We start from the raw sequence: 18443 nt of genomic DNA, 5'->3' as shown, positions 1-18443 counted from the left end.
TGTGTGGTTTATTGTTGTACATTCACAATCTTGCAGGAGCCGAGAAGTTCGCAGTGGTGGACAGACCCTGTTCACTGGAGAGGCCTGTGCAGTAGAGTGTAGACCCTTTCATGTACTGTACTGTACACCTGATACTGTAAACATACTGTAATAATAATGTCTCACATGGAAACAAGAGAAAACGCTGGGTCAGCAGCAAGCTGTAGTTTTTAAAAATGTTTTTAGTTAAACGTTGAGGAGAAAAAAAAAAGGCTTTTCCCCCAAAGTATCATGTGTGAACCTACAACACCCTGACCTCTTTCTCTCCTCCTTGATTGTATGAATAACCCTGAGATCACCTCTTAGAACTGGTTTTAACCTTTAGCTGCAGCGGCTGCGCTGCCACGTGTGTATATATATGACGTTGTACATTGCACATACCCTTGGATCCCCACAGTTTGGTCCCCCTCCCAGCTACCCCTTTATAGTATGACGAGTTAACAAGTTGGTGACCTGCACAAAGCGAGACACAGCTATTTAATCTCTTGCCAGACATCGGCCCTCTTGGCGCGATGCTGTACAGGTCTCTGTAAAAAGTCCTTGCTGTCTCAGCAGCCAATCAACTTATAGTTTATTTTTTTCTGGGTTTTTGTTTTGTTTTGTTTTCTTTCTAATCAAGGTGTGAAAAAGTTCTAGGTTCAGTTGAAGTTCCTGATGAAGAAACACAATTGAGATTTTTTCAGTGATAAAATCTGCATATTTGTATTTCAAACAATGTAGCTAAAACTTGATGTAAATTCCTCCTTTTTTCCTTTTTTGGCTTAATGAATATCATTTATTCAGTATGAAATCTTTATACTATATGTTCCACGTGTTAAGAATAAATGTACATTAAATCTTGGTAAGACGTTTGTGAGGCTTTTTGCTGTTTTCAAACGATTTAAAAGCTTGGCCTTTTGGGGAGGACGGGGGATTGCCGGTCCCGTTTTTGGAAACCTGCTGTGGTGTGCTCCCTCCCCGCCGAATGGTGGCATCCTGGATGCTGTCAATTTTGCATCACATTCTACTTTACCTTCTACTGTGTAAGAAAGCATCTGAGATGATTACACCTGCAAGAGGAAGTTCTAGACATAAAGAACACGTTAGCTAGCCTCTTGAAATAAAATGAGTATAAATAGCCAAAGAAATTGATGATACTCTAGGAAGGAAAAAAAAACTTTAGGAAATAGTCGGCGAAGGGAGAATATCTGCTTTTCTAGGAAGTCTTCAACAGTAAGACAATCATTTATCTCGAGGTGGCCTCCAACTTAACTTTATTTCTCCACACCGGCACTCTTCTCTGTTTCCAGATTTGAGCCTTCAGCTGCCCTCTTGACCTCTGCTTGGAAGTTTAATTTGAACACCCCCAAGCTGAAATGCGCCGTCTTTCCCCTAGAAACCTGCTCCCATAGTTTTCCCAGTAAACAGCAATTCCATTTCTTGGCAAAAAAAAAAAAAAAAAAAAATAAAAAAAAAAAAAAAAAAAAAGACTACTTTCGTTTCCACATTCAGTATGTTAGCTCTCTCCAAAAAAGAACCCTCTGTCTAGCCACTACCACTGTAGTTGAAGACACCAAGACACCAGCCTATCTTTCTTAAATTCGTGAACTACCCTCCAAACTGACCTCCTTGCTTCTGCTCCGCCTGTTTGAACCTGTTCTCAGCATAGCAACTGCACGCTCCCTTTAAAACCTAAGATCAAAATCCTTCAGTGCTTCTCACTCTGAATGAGGCCCTGAGTTATCTGGCTGGCTGTTAGCTCCCTGGGCCCCTTTTCTCTTCCCGGTTGCTCACTCCACCACATAGGAATGTTTCCACCTTAGGGGCTTTGCATTTACCGTTCCCTCTGTCCAGAATACTCTGACCAAATAACTACGTGGCTGAAGTCCTTCACTCGTTCAGGTCTTTGCTCCAATATTGGATCAGTGAATCCTTCCCCGGCTACCTGATTTAACATAGCAATCTCTGCTCTCCTGCCTTATTTCCCTCTCTGCCTTACCTTACTTTGTAGCACTTGTTACCATCTGGCCTATTGTATGGTTGACCCTTGAACAGTGTGGAGGTTAGGGGCACCAGCTTCTTACCCAGGCAAAAATACACATATACTGTTTTTTTAATTTTACACATGTTGCTTTCGTTTATTTTTTTACCTTTTAAGTAATCTTTACCCACAATGTGGGGCTTGAACTCATCACCCCAAGATCAAGAGTCACATGCTCCACGTGCCCCAGAAATACACATGTAACTTTTGATGCCCCGAAAACAACATGATCGGTCTACTTTTGACTCGATCAGCACATATTTTGTGTGTTACATATATTATATACAGTATTCCTACAACAAAGTAAGGTCAGAGGGGGAAATGTTAGGAAAATTATCAGAGAAAATAGTGTACTGCACCGCATGAACAATCTAAGTGGACCTGTGTGATTCAAGCCCATTGTTCAAGGGTCAACTGTATATTGTACTCCCTTGTCATCTTCCCCTAGAATGTAAGCTCTCTGAGGGCAGGGGGGTTATCGCGTTCACTGCTACATCCCTATCCTACAACACAGCCTGGCCACTTAATAAGTAGTCGTTGAATGAAATTGTAGATGTTGGCCAGATGCAGTTACTTTTATAAGACTGGGTGTTGCAATATAGAGCTTCTCTGTTCTTCTCTAGGGAAACAATGGAGAGACCAGAAGCAGTAACAGAGAAAATGCTATTGTTGTGGACACTTAGAAGTGAAACTGGAAACAACAGTTTTCTAGTGAGTACCTACTTAGGTACCAGATGTAGTAGGTCAAATAACCCTACAAGGGAGGACTGAGGATTGTGCCTGTGAGTCCGTATTCTGGTTCCCATTTCACAGCTGAGCTCACACACCAAGTGAGGTCCTGCTGATGAAGGCCCTCCTTCCTGGGTCAGAGGACAACAAGGGGTAACTGAATCTCGCTGTGGAGCTCAGCAGGAAAGAGTTTTGTTGTATCCAGCATGAGGTAAAAATTGTCCCAAGAATTTCAATCAAGTGTTCATCGAGCTGAGTGTGGTTGTTAATATTTGGGTCAGGGACAGGAATGAATAATCAGTGATTCTCTATGGATTGAAGGGGGAGGTAGAGACAATGGTTAACCTGCGTCAACCAGGATGCCTTCTTAGGACTCTCCTGGAAGAAAACTACACGGGAAACATTTCATATCTGTATTTTGGTGAGCTGTGTTGCTAACGGCTGTATTTGCACCGGGCCTCTTCAACCCCCATTTTCTAGTCTAGAAAATGCATTTCTGGGCTGTGTGTGGAGCATTACCTAGGAGTTTGGTTTCCTGGGTTCCTTTCATCTGCTCTCCTGCAATGCTGGGGGAGCCTAGCCTGGTCTCCGGTTTCTGACTGGAGTTACCACAGGCTGAGAGAACTGCTAGCCACTGAGCTGTGAGTAATTTGCTTTTGAGAAGTAAATAGAACCTTGCCAGTAGAGAACCCAGGGGTGTGGCCAGTAGTTCTTTTCCCAGGCTCCTCCCTCCCCACCCCCCAAATGACCTTAACCTTCTTTCAGAGCTGGAGAGCAGCCAAGTCTGGCCTAAACAATACTCTCAACCTCATTGGCTCTTTTGCCTTGCAGCCACCGCCACCCCCAAGTGGCTAAGGCCCTTCCCACTAGGCCTCTCAGTGGGGTCAAGGTTTTCTAACTACTGAAAGGCAAACACCGAAGGAAGGGTGAAAAATATTTAGTGTCATGACCTTTAAAGGATCAGTATGTGGCTCCTGCAATTGAGAGGCAGGGTGGGGACTTTGTCCTGCGGTGGATGGACGTCTTCAAATGATACAACCGAGGCCAAAGGGATGCTTTTGGTAAATGTCCAAAACCTGACTGGTGCCACCCCAGATCTCAGGATGGATGTAAATGTCACCAGGCACCCTTGGAAACTGCCAGCGAATACCCACAGGGGAAAGAAGTGGCATAAAGTTCTGGTAAGGCATAGATGCCTGCCTGTCATCACAGGCATTAGACCTGCCTGCTAACAGTTGCCAGTGACTGAATCAGAAGGCAGTGTGGTCACTTTTGTCCCATAATGGCGTGGCCTCAAAGCCAAGATCAGGGTCAGCTACTCCATCATTCCCAAAGGACTGGGGCCGTGGAGAGTTTAGTGTCTGGAGTCCCTGGTGGCTCAGTCAGTTAGGCATCTGACTCTTGATTTTTCGGCTCAGGTCATGATTTCATGGTGCATGAGTTCGAGCCCCCCATCGGGCTCTGTGCTGACAATGCAGAGCCTGCTTGGGATTCTCCCTCTCCCTCCCTCTATGCCCCTCCCCCGCTTGTTCTCTCTCTTTCTCTCTCTCAAAATGAATAAACTTAAAAAAAAAAGGAAAGTTTAGTGTCTAAAACTGAATCACTGAGAATAGATACACTGCTCGGTCTGGGGCTTGGATATGGTGCAGGAGCCAGGCAAGGCAGCTACAGAAAGACATGAGTCGTCAGGCTGCTCCAGTATGGTGAGTGCTCCATGAGAACTACCAAACTTCTCCAGTGGGAACACCACTCTTTCCCCCTTTTTGTTCAGGGAATTACAACAGTCCATCTTTATTGATTCCTTTGTACCAAGCACCATAGAATCCATGAGGCAGATATTACCACCATCTCCATGAGGACAAGGACTGTGTCTGTCTTGCTCTTTGTTACATCCTCGTCCCCTGTCACATAGCAGGCAGCCCCGTTTTGTTGACTAAATCAAAGAGGTAAGATGGGAATTTAATAGAGGAAAGAGTAGATAGGAGCTGTTAAGCCATTGCATGCCCTATGCGGGATGCTTGGCAGAGCCTGTAAAGATTCTTAGTTGTGCGGAACAAAAGGAAGAGAGGGAAAGAGGCAAGCCTGAGAAAGAAGACAATAGTGTGGTGTGGCAGAAAACCGGCCTCGGAGGCAGGAGATCTGAATTCAAGTCCCACCTTCGCCACGAGCTATGTAACTTCAGGCGAGTAACTCCTCGTTTCTGAGCCTCAGTTCCCATATCCATAAAATATCAGTATCAAGTTCAGCTGATTCATAACCCAGGTCTTTACTGAGTTTATACAATGTGCAAAGCACCGTTCTGAGTGCTAGTAATACTTTGGTGAACAAGGTCTGTGCTGTTATAGAGCTTATATTTCCTAAGAAGGAAACAGACAGTGAAAGGAGTAAAGTTCACAGACAGGGCAATCAGGTGATGATAGGTGCTATGAAAATAACAGGGTGATGGGATAGTACAGGGTGCTGGGTGTGGCCAGGGTGGTGGGAGAAAGCCTCTCTGATGGAGCACCTTTCAGCAGGGACCTGAAGGTAGTGAGCTGGCCAAAGGGTGGTCTGGCAGTGAGGCATTTCAAGCAGGAAGCCATAAAAGCAGAGCCAGGCAAGTTCACGCAACAGAAATGCTGTAACTCTCTTACCTTCTAGGATTCTAGAAATAGTGATGCGTTGCTTGTATTGTTTAGATCAGGGATTTGTATTGTGAAATGATTTGGTGGTGGTGAGGGACATTTGCTTCTTAATGGAGGTGGATGGGTGGTACAGAGTCTTTCTGGAGCCCTTGGATATGTCTGTCTCCCTGGCTCTCCCACAGTGCTGGCTGCTCAGTTTGCTTCCTGTGTAGATGCAGACTCCATTTTAGCTGCAGGCTCTAAAAGCAGACCAGAGAGAGGTGCCTCCTCAGCTACTCAGCCACAGCCTTGGAGGCCCAGAAGCCCCCTCCCATCCCACCTAGTCTTCGTCCATTCTGACAAGCCAGGGCTTTGAGAGCACAAGATTCAGCTTTCTGTTTTCCTGTCAGAGCAGGAGCCAGAAAATGAAACAGGAAACAGAGCGGAAGAGGAGGGGGGTGGGCAGCAGAGAAGGGAAGGAAGGAGAAATTGCTGGAAAGTAGAGCTGAAGCTCTGGACAAAGTTCTACCTCGAACGGGTGACCGTCGAGCTGTCAGAAAACATTCTGACTTGTCACAAGAGACTCCTGTCCTTTGTACAAATAGATTTTTGAGAGAATTTGGTAACGGATAGAGGGAACCTTAGGAAAGCATGTCTTTCCTCCCCTGTGAATTCACACAGCAAGTACAGTACATTGCTGGGTTTTGTCTTTGCAAACAGAGTGCTGCTGGGAGCCTTCTGGACTTCTAGAGATTCAAGCCACAACCTCAGGCCCCAGTCACGAGTGTGCACCACAGCTTTGCCGATTCACTCACAGGCCTCTGAAGCTGAGAACCAGTGGCACTGAAAAAACTGGGGTCAGAGTCCTCTCCATTTTTCCCCTTCTCCAACACAGGACTACAATGTGCTTTCTACCGGATCCACCTGACACACAGCAGTACTGAGGGCACCTTGCGTCTCAGAGCCTGAAATGAGTGAGAACCAGAAACTACAGTCCCTGGCCCCCCACGGAACTGAGGCAGGCTAGTTTTCTTTGCCTGGAGAGATAGCAACCATCCCTTTGTTCCCACCCACGTTAATAGCTGTGGCAGAAGATAAACCCCTCCCTCAGCCGGGGCTGTGGCCAGAGGCGAACCCAGACCCTAGCTCCGTTTAGAGGACCGATTAACTGAAACCACAGAAAGGCTGTAGAATCCTGAGAAACAAGAAATCCACCAACGGAGAAGGATTTATTATCTATTTCCTTTAAGGAGGGGTGCAAAATTGTTCTAACAGTTTCCGTTACAGTGGTGCCCACCGGCCGCTCCTCCCTAACAGACGGTTTTGTTGAGTTAGCTTCTTTTTCTTCTTCTTTTTTGGCCCCACTTCCTACGAGGGCAACTGCCTGAATGAGGAAGGAGAAGAGTCCTGGGGCGGGAGGAGGGGGGGGGATGGGGACGAGGCGCATTCTCTTAAATTTCCTTCATAATCCTCATTAGCCACCTGAGGTGGGACTGGGGATCCAAGTAGGACACGAGGTCCCCGGTAGCTGAAGGGGAAAAGCTGGGAGATCCCCCACTTTCCTCACACCCAGGACGCAGAATGCCACTGCTGGCCACAGAAACCCCAAGGCTTTTTCTTTCTATTCAGAGAACATCTATTATGTGACAGGCCCTGTGCTGAGCTGTTGCGGCCCGACAGCAGGGAAAGTGTGGCTCGCTCTGGCTTCTTCGAAGAGGTCGCGAGGCGGCCCGAAACTCCGAGAGCCTCAGCACACACACATCGGGAACTCAGTGGATGTTTGCTGGATGCAACCCGGGCAAGAGCGCCGACTCTGACACCGGCCGACTAACGGAAGGAGGGGGAGGGGACCTGAGGCGCGTAAAGCGCCAGGGGGAACTCTTCAGGTGTCACCAAGGCGGGAAGGTGCCAAGGCAGAGGGGCGCGGACTCTTGGGTCCACGCCGTCCCCGCCCCGCGCGCCCAGAGTCAACATGGCCGCCGCGGAAGGGGGCGGGGCAGCTCCGAGTCCGGGCAGGAGGGGGGCGGGGCCGCCTCGGCGGAGCCGGTGCGCAAGCGCGGGACGCTCGGGGCCCCGGATGGAGGAGCTGAGGTTCGGGCCCCGCCTAGGAGGTCGAGACGGGCCGGCGATGTGGACCAGGCGCCAGCTCGGGAGCTGTGGAGTTCTCGGGGGAGGGAGGTCGTCAAACGGAGGCCGAGGGAAATGAGGCGGAGGCCGCCGAGAAGCGAGGAGCCCCGCCCCTCCGCCATAGCGGCTTCCCGGTGCCGCCTCTTCCTTTACAGCCTCCCGCCCTGCCCTGCCTTCCGGCCTGACGCCTGGGCCCCGCCGGCCCCCTTGGGAGTAGCCCCTGAGCCATGGCCCCCTTTGGGAGAAGAGGTGCCCACTGTCCGTTTGGGACTGTGGCCGAAAGGAAAGGGTTAGAATGGGCTTCGGACCCGGCTGGGCTGGCAGAATGCGGCTTCTGGCTCGCGACAGCCAGCGAGGCCTCTGGCCCCGAGGACCCTGAGTCACGGAAATTTACTCACTCCACAGGGGATGCTCCAAGGGAGCATCCAAGGGTCCAGGGCTCCGATTCAGGCGTCCCCAGAGTCTCAGATAGGGCCCTCCCTGCCCTAAGCATACCCAGTAAGAGCATGCGCCGTCTTCGGACAAGTATTGGGCTAGGACTTGGAAGACCTGGGTTGTTGCCCTGGCCTGAAAGAGCACATCGCCTTTGGCCCGGGTGAGGGCTGGTCGGAAGACCATGAAGTTCCAGAAGGAAAAAAAAAATGACATTCTCTTTAAATATAGCCTAGGCTCTGTCACTTGACCCCAATGAGCCTCAGTTTCCACATCCATAAACTGGCCATGGTAATTATACTGGCCTCACAGGGTCTAATGAGATCTCTGATGTAAAAGCCATGGAGATTTTTACTACCACCCTGGGTATATTTAACTCACGGGAAAATAGAGTAAAACTAGTTGCCCTGTAAATGTCCTGCTAATTCAAGAATCTGTGATTTCGCAAAGGGGCTGTTGGGAAGTGCGGTCTGCAACTAGCTAAGAAGGACAACTCACTGGTTTTGTTTTTTTACTTGATTTACCTGTAAGCTAAGAATAGGTTACAAGTCTCCTGTGGTCGCTGGGGCTAGAGCTTGCTTGACTCTGGAGAGAGGAAAGGAAGAATGGAAGCCTGGTGAAGAGGCAGAGGTGGGTTAACTCCTTTTCTGCCCCCAACTTTTTCTTCTGCATGTGAGTGGGGAGTGATGGAAGAGAAAAAGTGAATTCATCCCAGGATACAGAATCAGCCGCCGTGTGAGCTTGGCTGTACCTGTTTCTACAGTTCCTCTCGATTCAGCGAGTCAGATGCTGGAAATGTTGGGTAGATTCATAAACTACCGCGGCTCTTTGGTTTTTTTCAAAAGCCTGCCTTTGAACTGAATCCTGATGAGCAAACCGGTGTGGCGTTAACGGCCCCTCCCTTCCTTCAGGCCTCCTGGCGATGGCGTGAGCCACGGGCGCCCCCTTCTGCTGAGGAAAGGGTACTGTTGGTATTGGCCAACCTTGCTCCCTTTCTGGAGGAATTGTATTTTCCTATGACTTAGGTCTTGATCTTAGCATGAGATATGGTGGGAGGAATACTTAAGGCAGTGATTTTATATCCCGAGCCAATGAACTGGTGATGCCATATCTTGTTCTTGCCACTTTCACTCAATGAGAACACAGGCTTGAAATACCTGTTTCTAATTCCAGGCCCGGGGGATATAGTTGGGAGCAAGACAGTCAAAGCCCCTGCCCTCAAAAGCAACTTAAATAAGCAACAGCAGTAAAGATGACAAGGCAGAGTACAGTGAGAGCATATCTAATAGTCTAGTGACCATCTGAGAAGAATTCCAGAAACAGTTGATACCTAAAGATGTATTAGGTATTGGCCAGATAAGAAAAAAGAGTCTTCTAGCCCTCTCCATTAATTTCTCAGTTTTAATATTTTTTTCCTTTAGGGATAGTTCACCCCAAATCCGTGAGCTGCCTCTGGTGCTCTTGCCCCCACTTCTGATTTCCCAGACTGGTGTTTGAATGTTCCATAGGAGCCTTTCCTGCTTCTTTTAGCCCAAGGAACTGTTTTTAAAAAAGCCTTAAAATTCATTCCTTGTCTCAGAATGGCTTTGTAATTGTTTATACATTGCTGCCATTCCAACAAAGACATGGGGAAATAAGAGTTTTCTCCATCCCTAGTAGTCGACTCTGTCTTCCCCCTAAGTTTGTTTTAGCAATGTGAGCTGGCTAAAGTCCTGCTGAGTGGTGGTTTTCTTTTCCTTCTCCACTTAATTTAACAGACCAGCTGAACACACATCAGAGAGCTAGGCTAGAGTGTGTAGTCATTATGGTCTTCCAGTTTAGTTCTGTGCCCCACTTTTGGGACTCTGGTTTGGGATCTAGTTTATTATTCTGGGCAGGAGGAAAAGGGCACGCACCAAATAATAGCAACCACAACATGGGTTTGCTAGTACTTTTTCACACTTTCGTCCATTTCACCATCATGACAATTTTGTAAGAGAAAATAGTCTGATCCCATTTTATACATGAAGAACTGAGGCTCAGAAACACTAACTGAGACCTTGTGAGTGACAGAGTCAGGACTGAACCCAGGTCTTTAATTCCTGCATGGGGGCATTCAGAAGGCTTTTTAAAGATTTTCTGCGAGCTTGGCCACCAGCTTCATGCCCATCTGTGTAGAACTTTCCTGACAATACAGTGCTTCAGAGTGACACCAAGTGGTCCCATCTGCCTTCGAGATGCTTGTCCCTCCCTCATCTGGGCAGTTAGGTGGTGAAGCTTGCCATGTAGTGTCGAAGGGGGAGTCTCCTGTGAAGAATGCTTTCAAGAATTTACTTCCGGCCTGCATGTGACGTTTTCTCCTTGGGTTTTGGAGTTTAGAAGCCCGAGGGAGCTTAGTCCTGGCAGCAACACCCCTGAATTCCCGCTGGTGAGAGGATGTGGCCCCTGGATCCGTCCAGGAAAGAGGTGCTGAGGTTTGCCATCAGCTGCCGTGTCCTGACTTTGGTGCTGCAGGTAAGTCTCTGATCTTTTGTCCTGCACATGCTGGGCTAGACACTAAGAATCATCCCCATTTTCTTTCTGCCTCCCGGGTGTACCCTTCCATGTGGTTGGAACCATAGACACTTATGCCTGATAACTGAGAAGTGGCTGAGACTCTTAGATATGGTCTTTTAAAAAATATTTATTTTTTAGTAAACATCATGCTCAGTGTGGGTCTCAAACTCACAACTCCAAGAACAAGAGTTACAGGCTCTACTGACTGAGCCAGCCAGGCCCCCCAGAAATGGTCTTTTAATCCCTTGTTTTACACATGAAGCAGCAGAGGCCCAGAAAGCTTAAATGGCTTCCCTAAAGACACATAGCAAGTTAGAGAAGGGCCAGAGTCAGACCCCAGAAGTTCCTAACTTCAGAGCTGGTGGTCTCTTTAATAGACCATGAGGTTCTGTAATGAGAGATGCCTTTACGACATGACAGCGCAAGGCATTGCCCTGAGTCCCTTTACCAGGAGACTGAGCACTGTGTCAGTCAGCTGAGTGCACGATCCTGAGACAATCTGTGTATATTTGGTTAGTCAGCAATGTCCCAACTCTTCCCCTTGGCATCTCCCCTTGATGCCTCACCCACCACAACCCTCAGAATGCATTCGCACCTTTACAACTCCCTTTCCCCTCCAAGGCTGCTCTTGATAAATATTTTAATCACATTTCACACATATAGGAATTCTATCTGGTGCCTAGCACAGTGCTCAGTGCTTAGTATGTTCTCAGTATGTGTTGTTGAATGTATGTCAACAACCTAGGGATGTTATGTTAGCATGATTATGTGTGATTTTTTTTTTTTTCTTCCCACAAATGCCACTTTCTCAGGCTCATAGCTGTTTCCTCTCTGGAAACCTCCTTTCTCCCTTCCCACACTATAAGGCATAGCAGCCTCCACTGGGCCCCAGGTTTAGTTAAAAGTAGCTTCAACTTGGAGACGAGGGCTGTTATCTGTGACTGTGTCTCTTGTCCAATTTGTTTTCACTGTTGAAAGTGGCCTGATAAACCGACCAAAAAGAGAGAGAGCCTTAAAAATGGAATTATACGGGGAATCTGACTCAGTGATGGCTTTGAACAGCCTCAGATGAGTGACTGGCAGGACTGTGAACTGGCGTCCAGGATAGGGAACCAGGACTAATTCTCATGGTGATCTGGAAACGAGTATGTCTCCTCTTCTCTCACTCAGCCACCACAGTTGTATTAAGGGCCTACTCTTTCGAGAACTGTGGTAGGTGGTGAGTATGGAAAGTCTTGGTCTCTTTTCCTTAAGTAGTTGACAATCTAATGATGCAAAGAGACATTTAACAATAATTCTGTTTCCTTATCCCTCTCTTTCCCCCAGCCCCCTTCCAGCTTTAAATCTCATGCCTCAGATGATATCCCCAGTTATCCTTCATTATTGCTGGCATCTCTGTTAATGACAACTCATTCCCCTCCATTCCTTGAAGGTTTGAGCTCCCGATTCACCGTTGCTCTTTCCAGAACTACTGTTGATTTCTTGGTGGTTTCAATATTAATAAAGCTGATACAACTAACCACTGTCTCCTATCTTTCCGACTCACTCCCTCTAGTAACCCAGTTCTAACGGTTCTTCCACCCCCTCAGAACTTAGAATCCATTGGTTCTACCGCCGTTTCACTGTGCCTCATCCACCTTATGGCTTCCATGCCCCTTAGCCAGCTAGATTCCATCGTCTCCCAGGCATACACGCATAATTCGCTTGCTCCCTTCTCCCTGGCTTCGTCACAAGACAAAAGCCTAGCCACAGCTCAGTTTCATTCTCTCTATTCCTGCATCTGCCTAGAGAAGAACACACAACTGTGTTGACTGGTCTCTTTCTCTGCAAGGTCAGTGGCCCAAGTGAGTCCTTAGTGCTACCTGGCAATCTTATTTCCCTGGCCCATTCACCCTCCCGTTCTCTCAAATTGTTCTGCACATCCGAATCCCTCTGGGGAAATTTTTAAAAAAATGTCAATGCCCAGGGTGTATCCCATACCAGTTCAGTCATTAACTCTGGGGACGGGACCCAGACCTCAGTATTTTTTAATCTCCTTGGGTGATTCCAGTGCACAGCCTGTTTTGAGAACTGGGGTCATAGATGACTTATTTTACACGTTGTTTTTTTTCTTCCTCCTTGTTCAAGTCCCTAACCCCTTTTCCCCAGCTTGCTTCCCTGAGTGAAAACTCAGAATAATAGATGCAGTCAGAAGTGACCTTGTACCTGCTCCCACCACCTCCGTCACATGCGTGCATCTGCACCTCTGGGCCTTTACTGCTGAAGTGGGGCTGAACCCAGCTGTCCTCTTCAGGCCCCGCTCCTCTACCAGCATAGCGGTTCCTACCCCTTTCTGCCTGCTGCAGCCATTCTCCCTGATCACCTGCAAACCTGGTGGTCGCCTTTCCACCGGATTGTTCCCATTCACAAACAGACACTTATCTCCCACATTGTCGTTCGTTACTACCCCATTTACAGCCAAATGCATCCAAATAGTTGTCTATTCCTGTAGTCTCCCTTCTCCCTTTCTTTGCCAAACCCAGTCCATGAAGTCTGCCGCGTCCTCAGCTCCACCGAATAGCTCTTGCGAACTTACCAGTGACCTACACGTTTCTAAACCCAGCGGCCGTTTTTCAGTCCCCATCTTCCCTGACCTCCCAGTAGCACTTAACAGAGTTGATCACTCCCTTGCTTCACTGGGTTCTCTGACACCACTCTCTCCTGGTTCTCTTCGTACCTCACTGACTGTTCCTTTTTTATCTTCATTCTGGATCCTCATTGTCCTTCAAGCCTCTAAATGTTGACACATCCAGGGCCCAGTCCCCCGATAACTCTAGCCATACTTCCTCTCCAGGTGATCGCATTCAGTCTCATGCCTTTAAATACCCTCTGTGCACTTAAGATGCTTCAATTTATGTCTCCAGCCATGACCACCCTCCTGACCCTCAGACTCCTATATCTCACTGCCTTGTTGACCTCTGCGCTGGAACGTCGAACTCAAATGTAGCTAGTCTAGAACTGAACTCCTGGTTGTCCGCCAACAAGTCTGTTCTTCCTCATTTTATTAAATAGTAATTCTTCCCTTCCAGTTGCTCAACAGCAATGCTAGTTCTCCTTCATCCCGCAGGCTTTCTTCAATGCCGTCATCCCAGATCACCGTGCAGAAGCCTTCTCTCCTCCTCGCCTCGCCCCCTCGGGCTCTGTGGACCAACTTGTGGAAGGTCTTTTGGGTGGCCTGTCTCACTGGGATGCTGAACACTTCCTGTTCATTGCCGAGCACGGCTATCTGTATGAGCACAACTTCGCCTTCTTCCCTGGCTTCCCCCTGGCTCTCCTGCTGGGAGCGGAACTCCTGAGACCCCTGCGGGCATTACTGAACCTACGGAGTTGCCTGTTGATCTCAGTAGCGTTGCTCAATTCCTTGTTCTCCGTGCTGGCTGCAGTCGCACTTCACGACCTGGGCTGTCTGGTTTTGCACTGTCCCCGCCAGGCCTTTTACGGAGCCCTGCTCTTCTGCCTCAGCCCGGCCAATGTCTTCCTGGCAGCTGGTTACTCAGAAGCTTTGTTTGCCCTTCTGACATTCAGCGCCATGGGGCAGCTGGAAAGGGGCCGAAGCTGGACTAGTGGACTCCTCTTTGCCCTTGCCACAGGTGTACGCTCCAATGGGCTGGTCAACATTGGCTTCCTCGTGTATTCTCAGTGCCAAGGCTTTCTGTCTTCTCTCCTGGTGCTGAATCCTCTGAGACAACTCTTGAAGCTGATGGGCTCTGTGTTCTTCTCTGTGCTCATGCTTAGCCTTCCCTTTGCCCTCTTTCAGTATTATGCCTATACCCAGTTCTGTCTGTCAGGCTCAGCCCACCCCATCCCTAAGCCCTTGCTGCAGTTAGCTGTAGACAAGGGCTACCGGATCGTGGAGGGAAATGAGCCACCTTGGTGCTCCTGGGAACTTCCCCTAATATATAGCTATATCCAAGACGTCTACTGGAATGTTGGCTTTTTGAGATACTATGAGCTCAAGCAGGTGCCCAATTTCCTACTGGCTGCACCAGTGGCCCTACTGGTTGCCTGGGCAACGTGGACATATGTGACCACCCACCCTTGGCTCTGCCTTACTCTTGGGATGCAAAGGAGCAAGAAGAGTAAGACCCTAGAAAAATCTGATTCTGGATTCCTCAGCCCTCGGGTGTTTGTGTACGTGGTCCACGCTGCAGCACTGCTGCTGTCCGGCAGTCTGTGCATGCATGTTCAGGTGAGGTGGGCACCTGGCTGGGATGAGGGGGTGAACACAGGCAGAACCCTTTGGCCCAGGGACAAGGGAGCCTGCTAACTTCCCATTTGAGAAAGCTGCACCTAATTTATTCGTTCCACAACTATTTGTGGGCTTTCTTTATCTAGATCCTGGGTCAGATCACTGAGGAATGGGACAAGTGAGATAAGATTGCTGCCCAATGGGTCTCATGGTAGAAATGGGGAGACACTTACCGGGTAAAATCCTAGTATAGTGGGATGGAAGAAGAGTTACTGTTTTGAGATAAAGTATTGTGGAAGCACTAAGCAAAAAGTAGCTAACGGACTGAAGGAGTTGTGGAGGGCGTCATATTAAGGCTAGGTCCTAAAGAGTAAGAAGGAATGCGTTTAAGCAGCAGAGGAAAACTATTCTGGGCAGATGAAGGGTATGTGCAGAGGCACGAGAGAGTTGTAGAAGGACCTGATGAGACAGTGATAAAGGAATAAGCGCAGAGAAGAACTCGGGACCTGTGCCTGCCGCACTGTTAACGGCCGGAGCGTCTGCCTGACTGTCGAGGCGTTGAGGCAGTCTCCGCTGTAGCAGATGCCGCCTCCAGAGGAGCTCCCTTGTGCATGTTTGGGGTGGGGGTGGGGAGATAGGGATGGGAAGTGTTCGCTACTTTCTATTTTTTTAAAATTCTTGGCTGTGGCCCCATTTCCCACATAATCCCGAGGAAGTTTTTTCCCTCTGTGCGGGCCACTCCTTGGCAGTTTCTGCCTCTTGGAGGCGCCCATCGGCTGTTTGTGAAGTTCTCTGGGCTGTGTGAATAAGAGACACAGGGGAAATAGAAAGTAGCATTCTGTGTTTGTAGCTGGATTAACTAGTAGAGTGAGTGCCAGCAGAGCTTAGAGTTTCCAGCTTAGATGAGGGAGGCCATGTGGAGACTTGGCTCTGAACTCCCCTAGAAGGGAAAATGTTGAACTGCAGGATCCCTGGCCCCCTTTCCCTCTGTTTTGCCATTCCCAGGGGATGAGGGAACCACTTCGGGTCCCCAGAGCCCCACGTCACAGCCTAGTGTTTAGAGTCCAGGCCCTAGGCTAACCTTGGACCCCTAGAGTTTTTAGTATTGATTGGCCCGTTACTGTAGTAACTAGTCTGGAGCTGTTTATTCGTAACATCGAGGTCACCCGGCTGGTGTCACACACAGCTTCATCAGGCACATCCTAAGTTCTGCTGCGTCTCTTTTCCGGTACAATACATGTCTTGTCATGGGGTTATAGTTCACCTGGCAGCAGGGAAGCCCCAGGCTGGTCCAGTTTGAAGCAGTGACAGTCCAATAAACGTGGGTTTCCCCTCTCTTATGATTTTCAGGTTCTCACCAGGTTTCTAGGTTCCTCCACTCCTATTGTGTACTGGTTTCCAGCTTACTTGCTTCAGGATCAAGAGCCACTGCTGAAATCCCTAGAGACTGGGTCTTGGAAGCCGCTTGCAGGGGACTCCCCACCAGGACAAAAGGTCCCCAGGAATTCAATCATGGGACTTTTGTACAACTGGAAAACCTGTTCTCTAGTCACACGTTGCATTCTGAGCTACTTCCTGTCTTACTGGCTCCTGGGACTACTCCTGCATTGCAACTTCCTGCCTTGGACATGACCGGGAGTCTCCAGGGTCTGGAAGTACAGATACATACTGGGACTGTCTCCGCTGCCCTGGGACCCTTGCTCCGTCCATTAGAACGCCTCTGTCTCTCTCTCTGAACGCTGGTCAGGACTGGGAGAAGTATTAGCCACTGGAGAGCCCCTGCTGGTCCTGGCTGTGGCAAATTTTGAGTAGTAGCTGTTTTCTCTGTAAGTGAAGAAATCATACTCCAGGTCTAAAGTTACACTTGGATCTGTTCCCTCCACCAAGCATAGCAAAGATAGTTACAGACTTACCACTGACCCACATGTAAATTTAAATGTAAATTATTTACATGTCAGTTTCAGCAAAGGCTCTAGCCGATAGGCTGGTAGTAGTCCACACGTGATGGCGGAAGTCTGAACAGGATAATGGCAGTAAGAAGCAAAGTGGGACCACCTTTTCAAAATGGGACATTGTTTCTGATTATTTTTTTCATGATTTCTTCATTTATTTATATGAAAAAAACTTGTAAAGATAAGCAAATTAAACTACTTTTGGTTATGCATGCAATGAATTACCTTTTTTAAAACACTACAAATTTCCTAGGGAAAAAGTCGTGGTAAAAAGAACATTGCACAAAGAGGCAGGAGACCCGGATTGTAGTCCTCTCAGTAAAACCTCATTTACCAGCTCTGTGACCTTGGGAGGGATTTCACAGCCTTAGTTACCTCTTCCGAACCTGGGGGAAATAACATTATCCTACTGGGAGAGGAGAGAGGATGGGCCATATAGTCTAGTAGGTGCCTTTCTGCTCTAAGATCTTCAGAGCTCCCTTAAGCCATGGGATCACCCCAGTCTCAACACTGCATGTAGTGGCTCCAACATGTGACTTTAGGAGAAAATATCCACTTCTCCTGCTTTCAGGACTTAGAAGAAATCCTCCCTCCTTAGGTGCAACTCTGAGGAGTAACTCAAGTGACCATTCCTTTGAATGAGGAAAAGCAGTGACACCTGGCAAATAAGGTCGCCTGACCTGTGTAAGTCAATCTGTGCCGGGCAAGTAAAAGGTCAAATGGTGACTGGTTTTCCTGATGTGCCCAAGTGTCTGTGCTTGATTGGTTGGTGGACATGGGTCAGAGGAGCCAACTGGGCAGCATGAATTGAAAGATCGTGGGTAAGTACAAAGTTGGACGAAATGGTATCTTCCTGGCTCCCATTCGGTTATGAGCCCATCACTGTACTGGTAGTAAGAGCACTGACCCCTCCTGAGTTATTTTTGTTCATTCTTTGAGCCAGGTAAGAGGCTCTGTATCATCACCACTCAATCCCTATTTAAGCTAAAAAATCCACCAAGCAGAAATTTCAAAGTAGATGGGTAATCATAGCTTCTGGAGAGCACGGAGAATTGGAATTTTGACATGCTCCCTCTGACCATGACAGAAAGCTGAACTTGCCAGCTGAAGGGAAGCTCCTGGCTGAGCCCCAACACCCTCTGTGGGAGCTTCTAGTCAGCCTGGCCAATAAGCATTTCCCATCCATTGCCCCAGCTTTAGCACAGCTGAGAGCATTTGGTCCAGAGTCAAATGCTTCTGAAAATGTACACACAGATCGGGGCAGCCCTCTGCCTTCTGCCAAGACACCCGAGTGCCCTTCTTGGCAAAAGAGGATAACCCCTGCCCTAGTGTCCCTCCAGTTGGCAGAAACCGTTCCCTCCTTCCTCACCAACAGCTGCAAATCCAGGGATTTCCACCCTGTGTGCAGGAAGACTTGAGGCCCTATTTCAGCTCTGTACCACAGAGGTAGGAGCACTAGATTCTTTGCTTTCCTGGATTCTCCACTCTACCTCTTTTTAGGGATGAGCAGGACTGGTTGCATGCAGACACAAATTCTTTCAAGGACCAGAAACCCTTTAAGTGGAAATCCCACCTTCTCCTCTAATAGGGAGGAACCAAACTCTGGTATTCTGCAAAGGCCATCATGGTCACCTTTGATCATAGAGGAGATAACTGAGGACCCCAGCTAGGTGGACACACCTGGTATGTGACCTGGAGACTTCTCTCTGACCTTGGCGGGATCTAGTTGCTATTCTCCAAGGATCTAAGGAATGGGCTGATTTTATGGCCAGCAGCTG

At 48.3% G+C, this 18443-nt stretch overlaps 1 protein-coding gene across 8 annotated transcripts; it reads left to right on the top strand.

Moving 5' to 3' along the window:
* The first annotated feature begins 7424 nt into the window (after positions 1-7424).
* On the top strand, positions 7425-16882 carry PIGV (phosphatidylinositol glycan anchor biosynthesis class V). Of its 8 annotated transcripts, none has more exons than XM_077775757.1 (5): positions 7425-7482; positions 8482-8580; positions 10309-10443; positions 13574-14713; positions 16064-16882. In XM_077775757.1, the coding sequence occupies exons 3-5, from the start codon at positions 10366-10368 to the stop codon at positions 16343-16345; spliced, it is 1500 nt and encodes a 499-aa protein (XP_077631883.1). In that variant the 5' UTR covers positions 7425-7482; positions 8482-8580; positions 10309-10365; the 3' UTR covers positions 16346-16882. The 8 variants fall into 8 exon arrangements, with proteins under 8 accessions (XP_077631883.1, XP_077631884.1, XP_077631881.1 ...); XM_077775758.1 differs by lacking the exon at positions 7425-7482 and adding an exon at positions 7489-7652; XM_077775755.1 differs by lacking the exon at positions 7425-7482 and adding an exon at positions 7489-7767.
* Positions 16883-18443: the final 1561 nt, after the last annotated feature.

This window comes from Crocuta crocuta, unplaced genomic scaffold (assembly GCF_008692635.1).
Source record: "Crocuta crocuta isolate KB4526 unplaced genomic scaffold, BGI_CrCroc_1.0 scaffold127, whole genome shotgun sequence".
Classification (NCBI taxonomy): Eukaryota; Metazoa; Chordata; class Mammalia; order Carnivora; family Hyaenidae; genus Crocuta; species Crocuta crocuta.
Note: the sequence above shows the minus strand (reverse complement) of the source record. Positions and strands in the feature narration are given on the sequence as shown.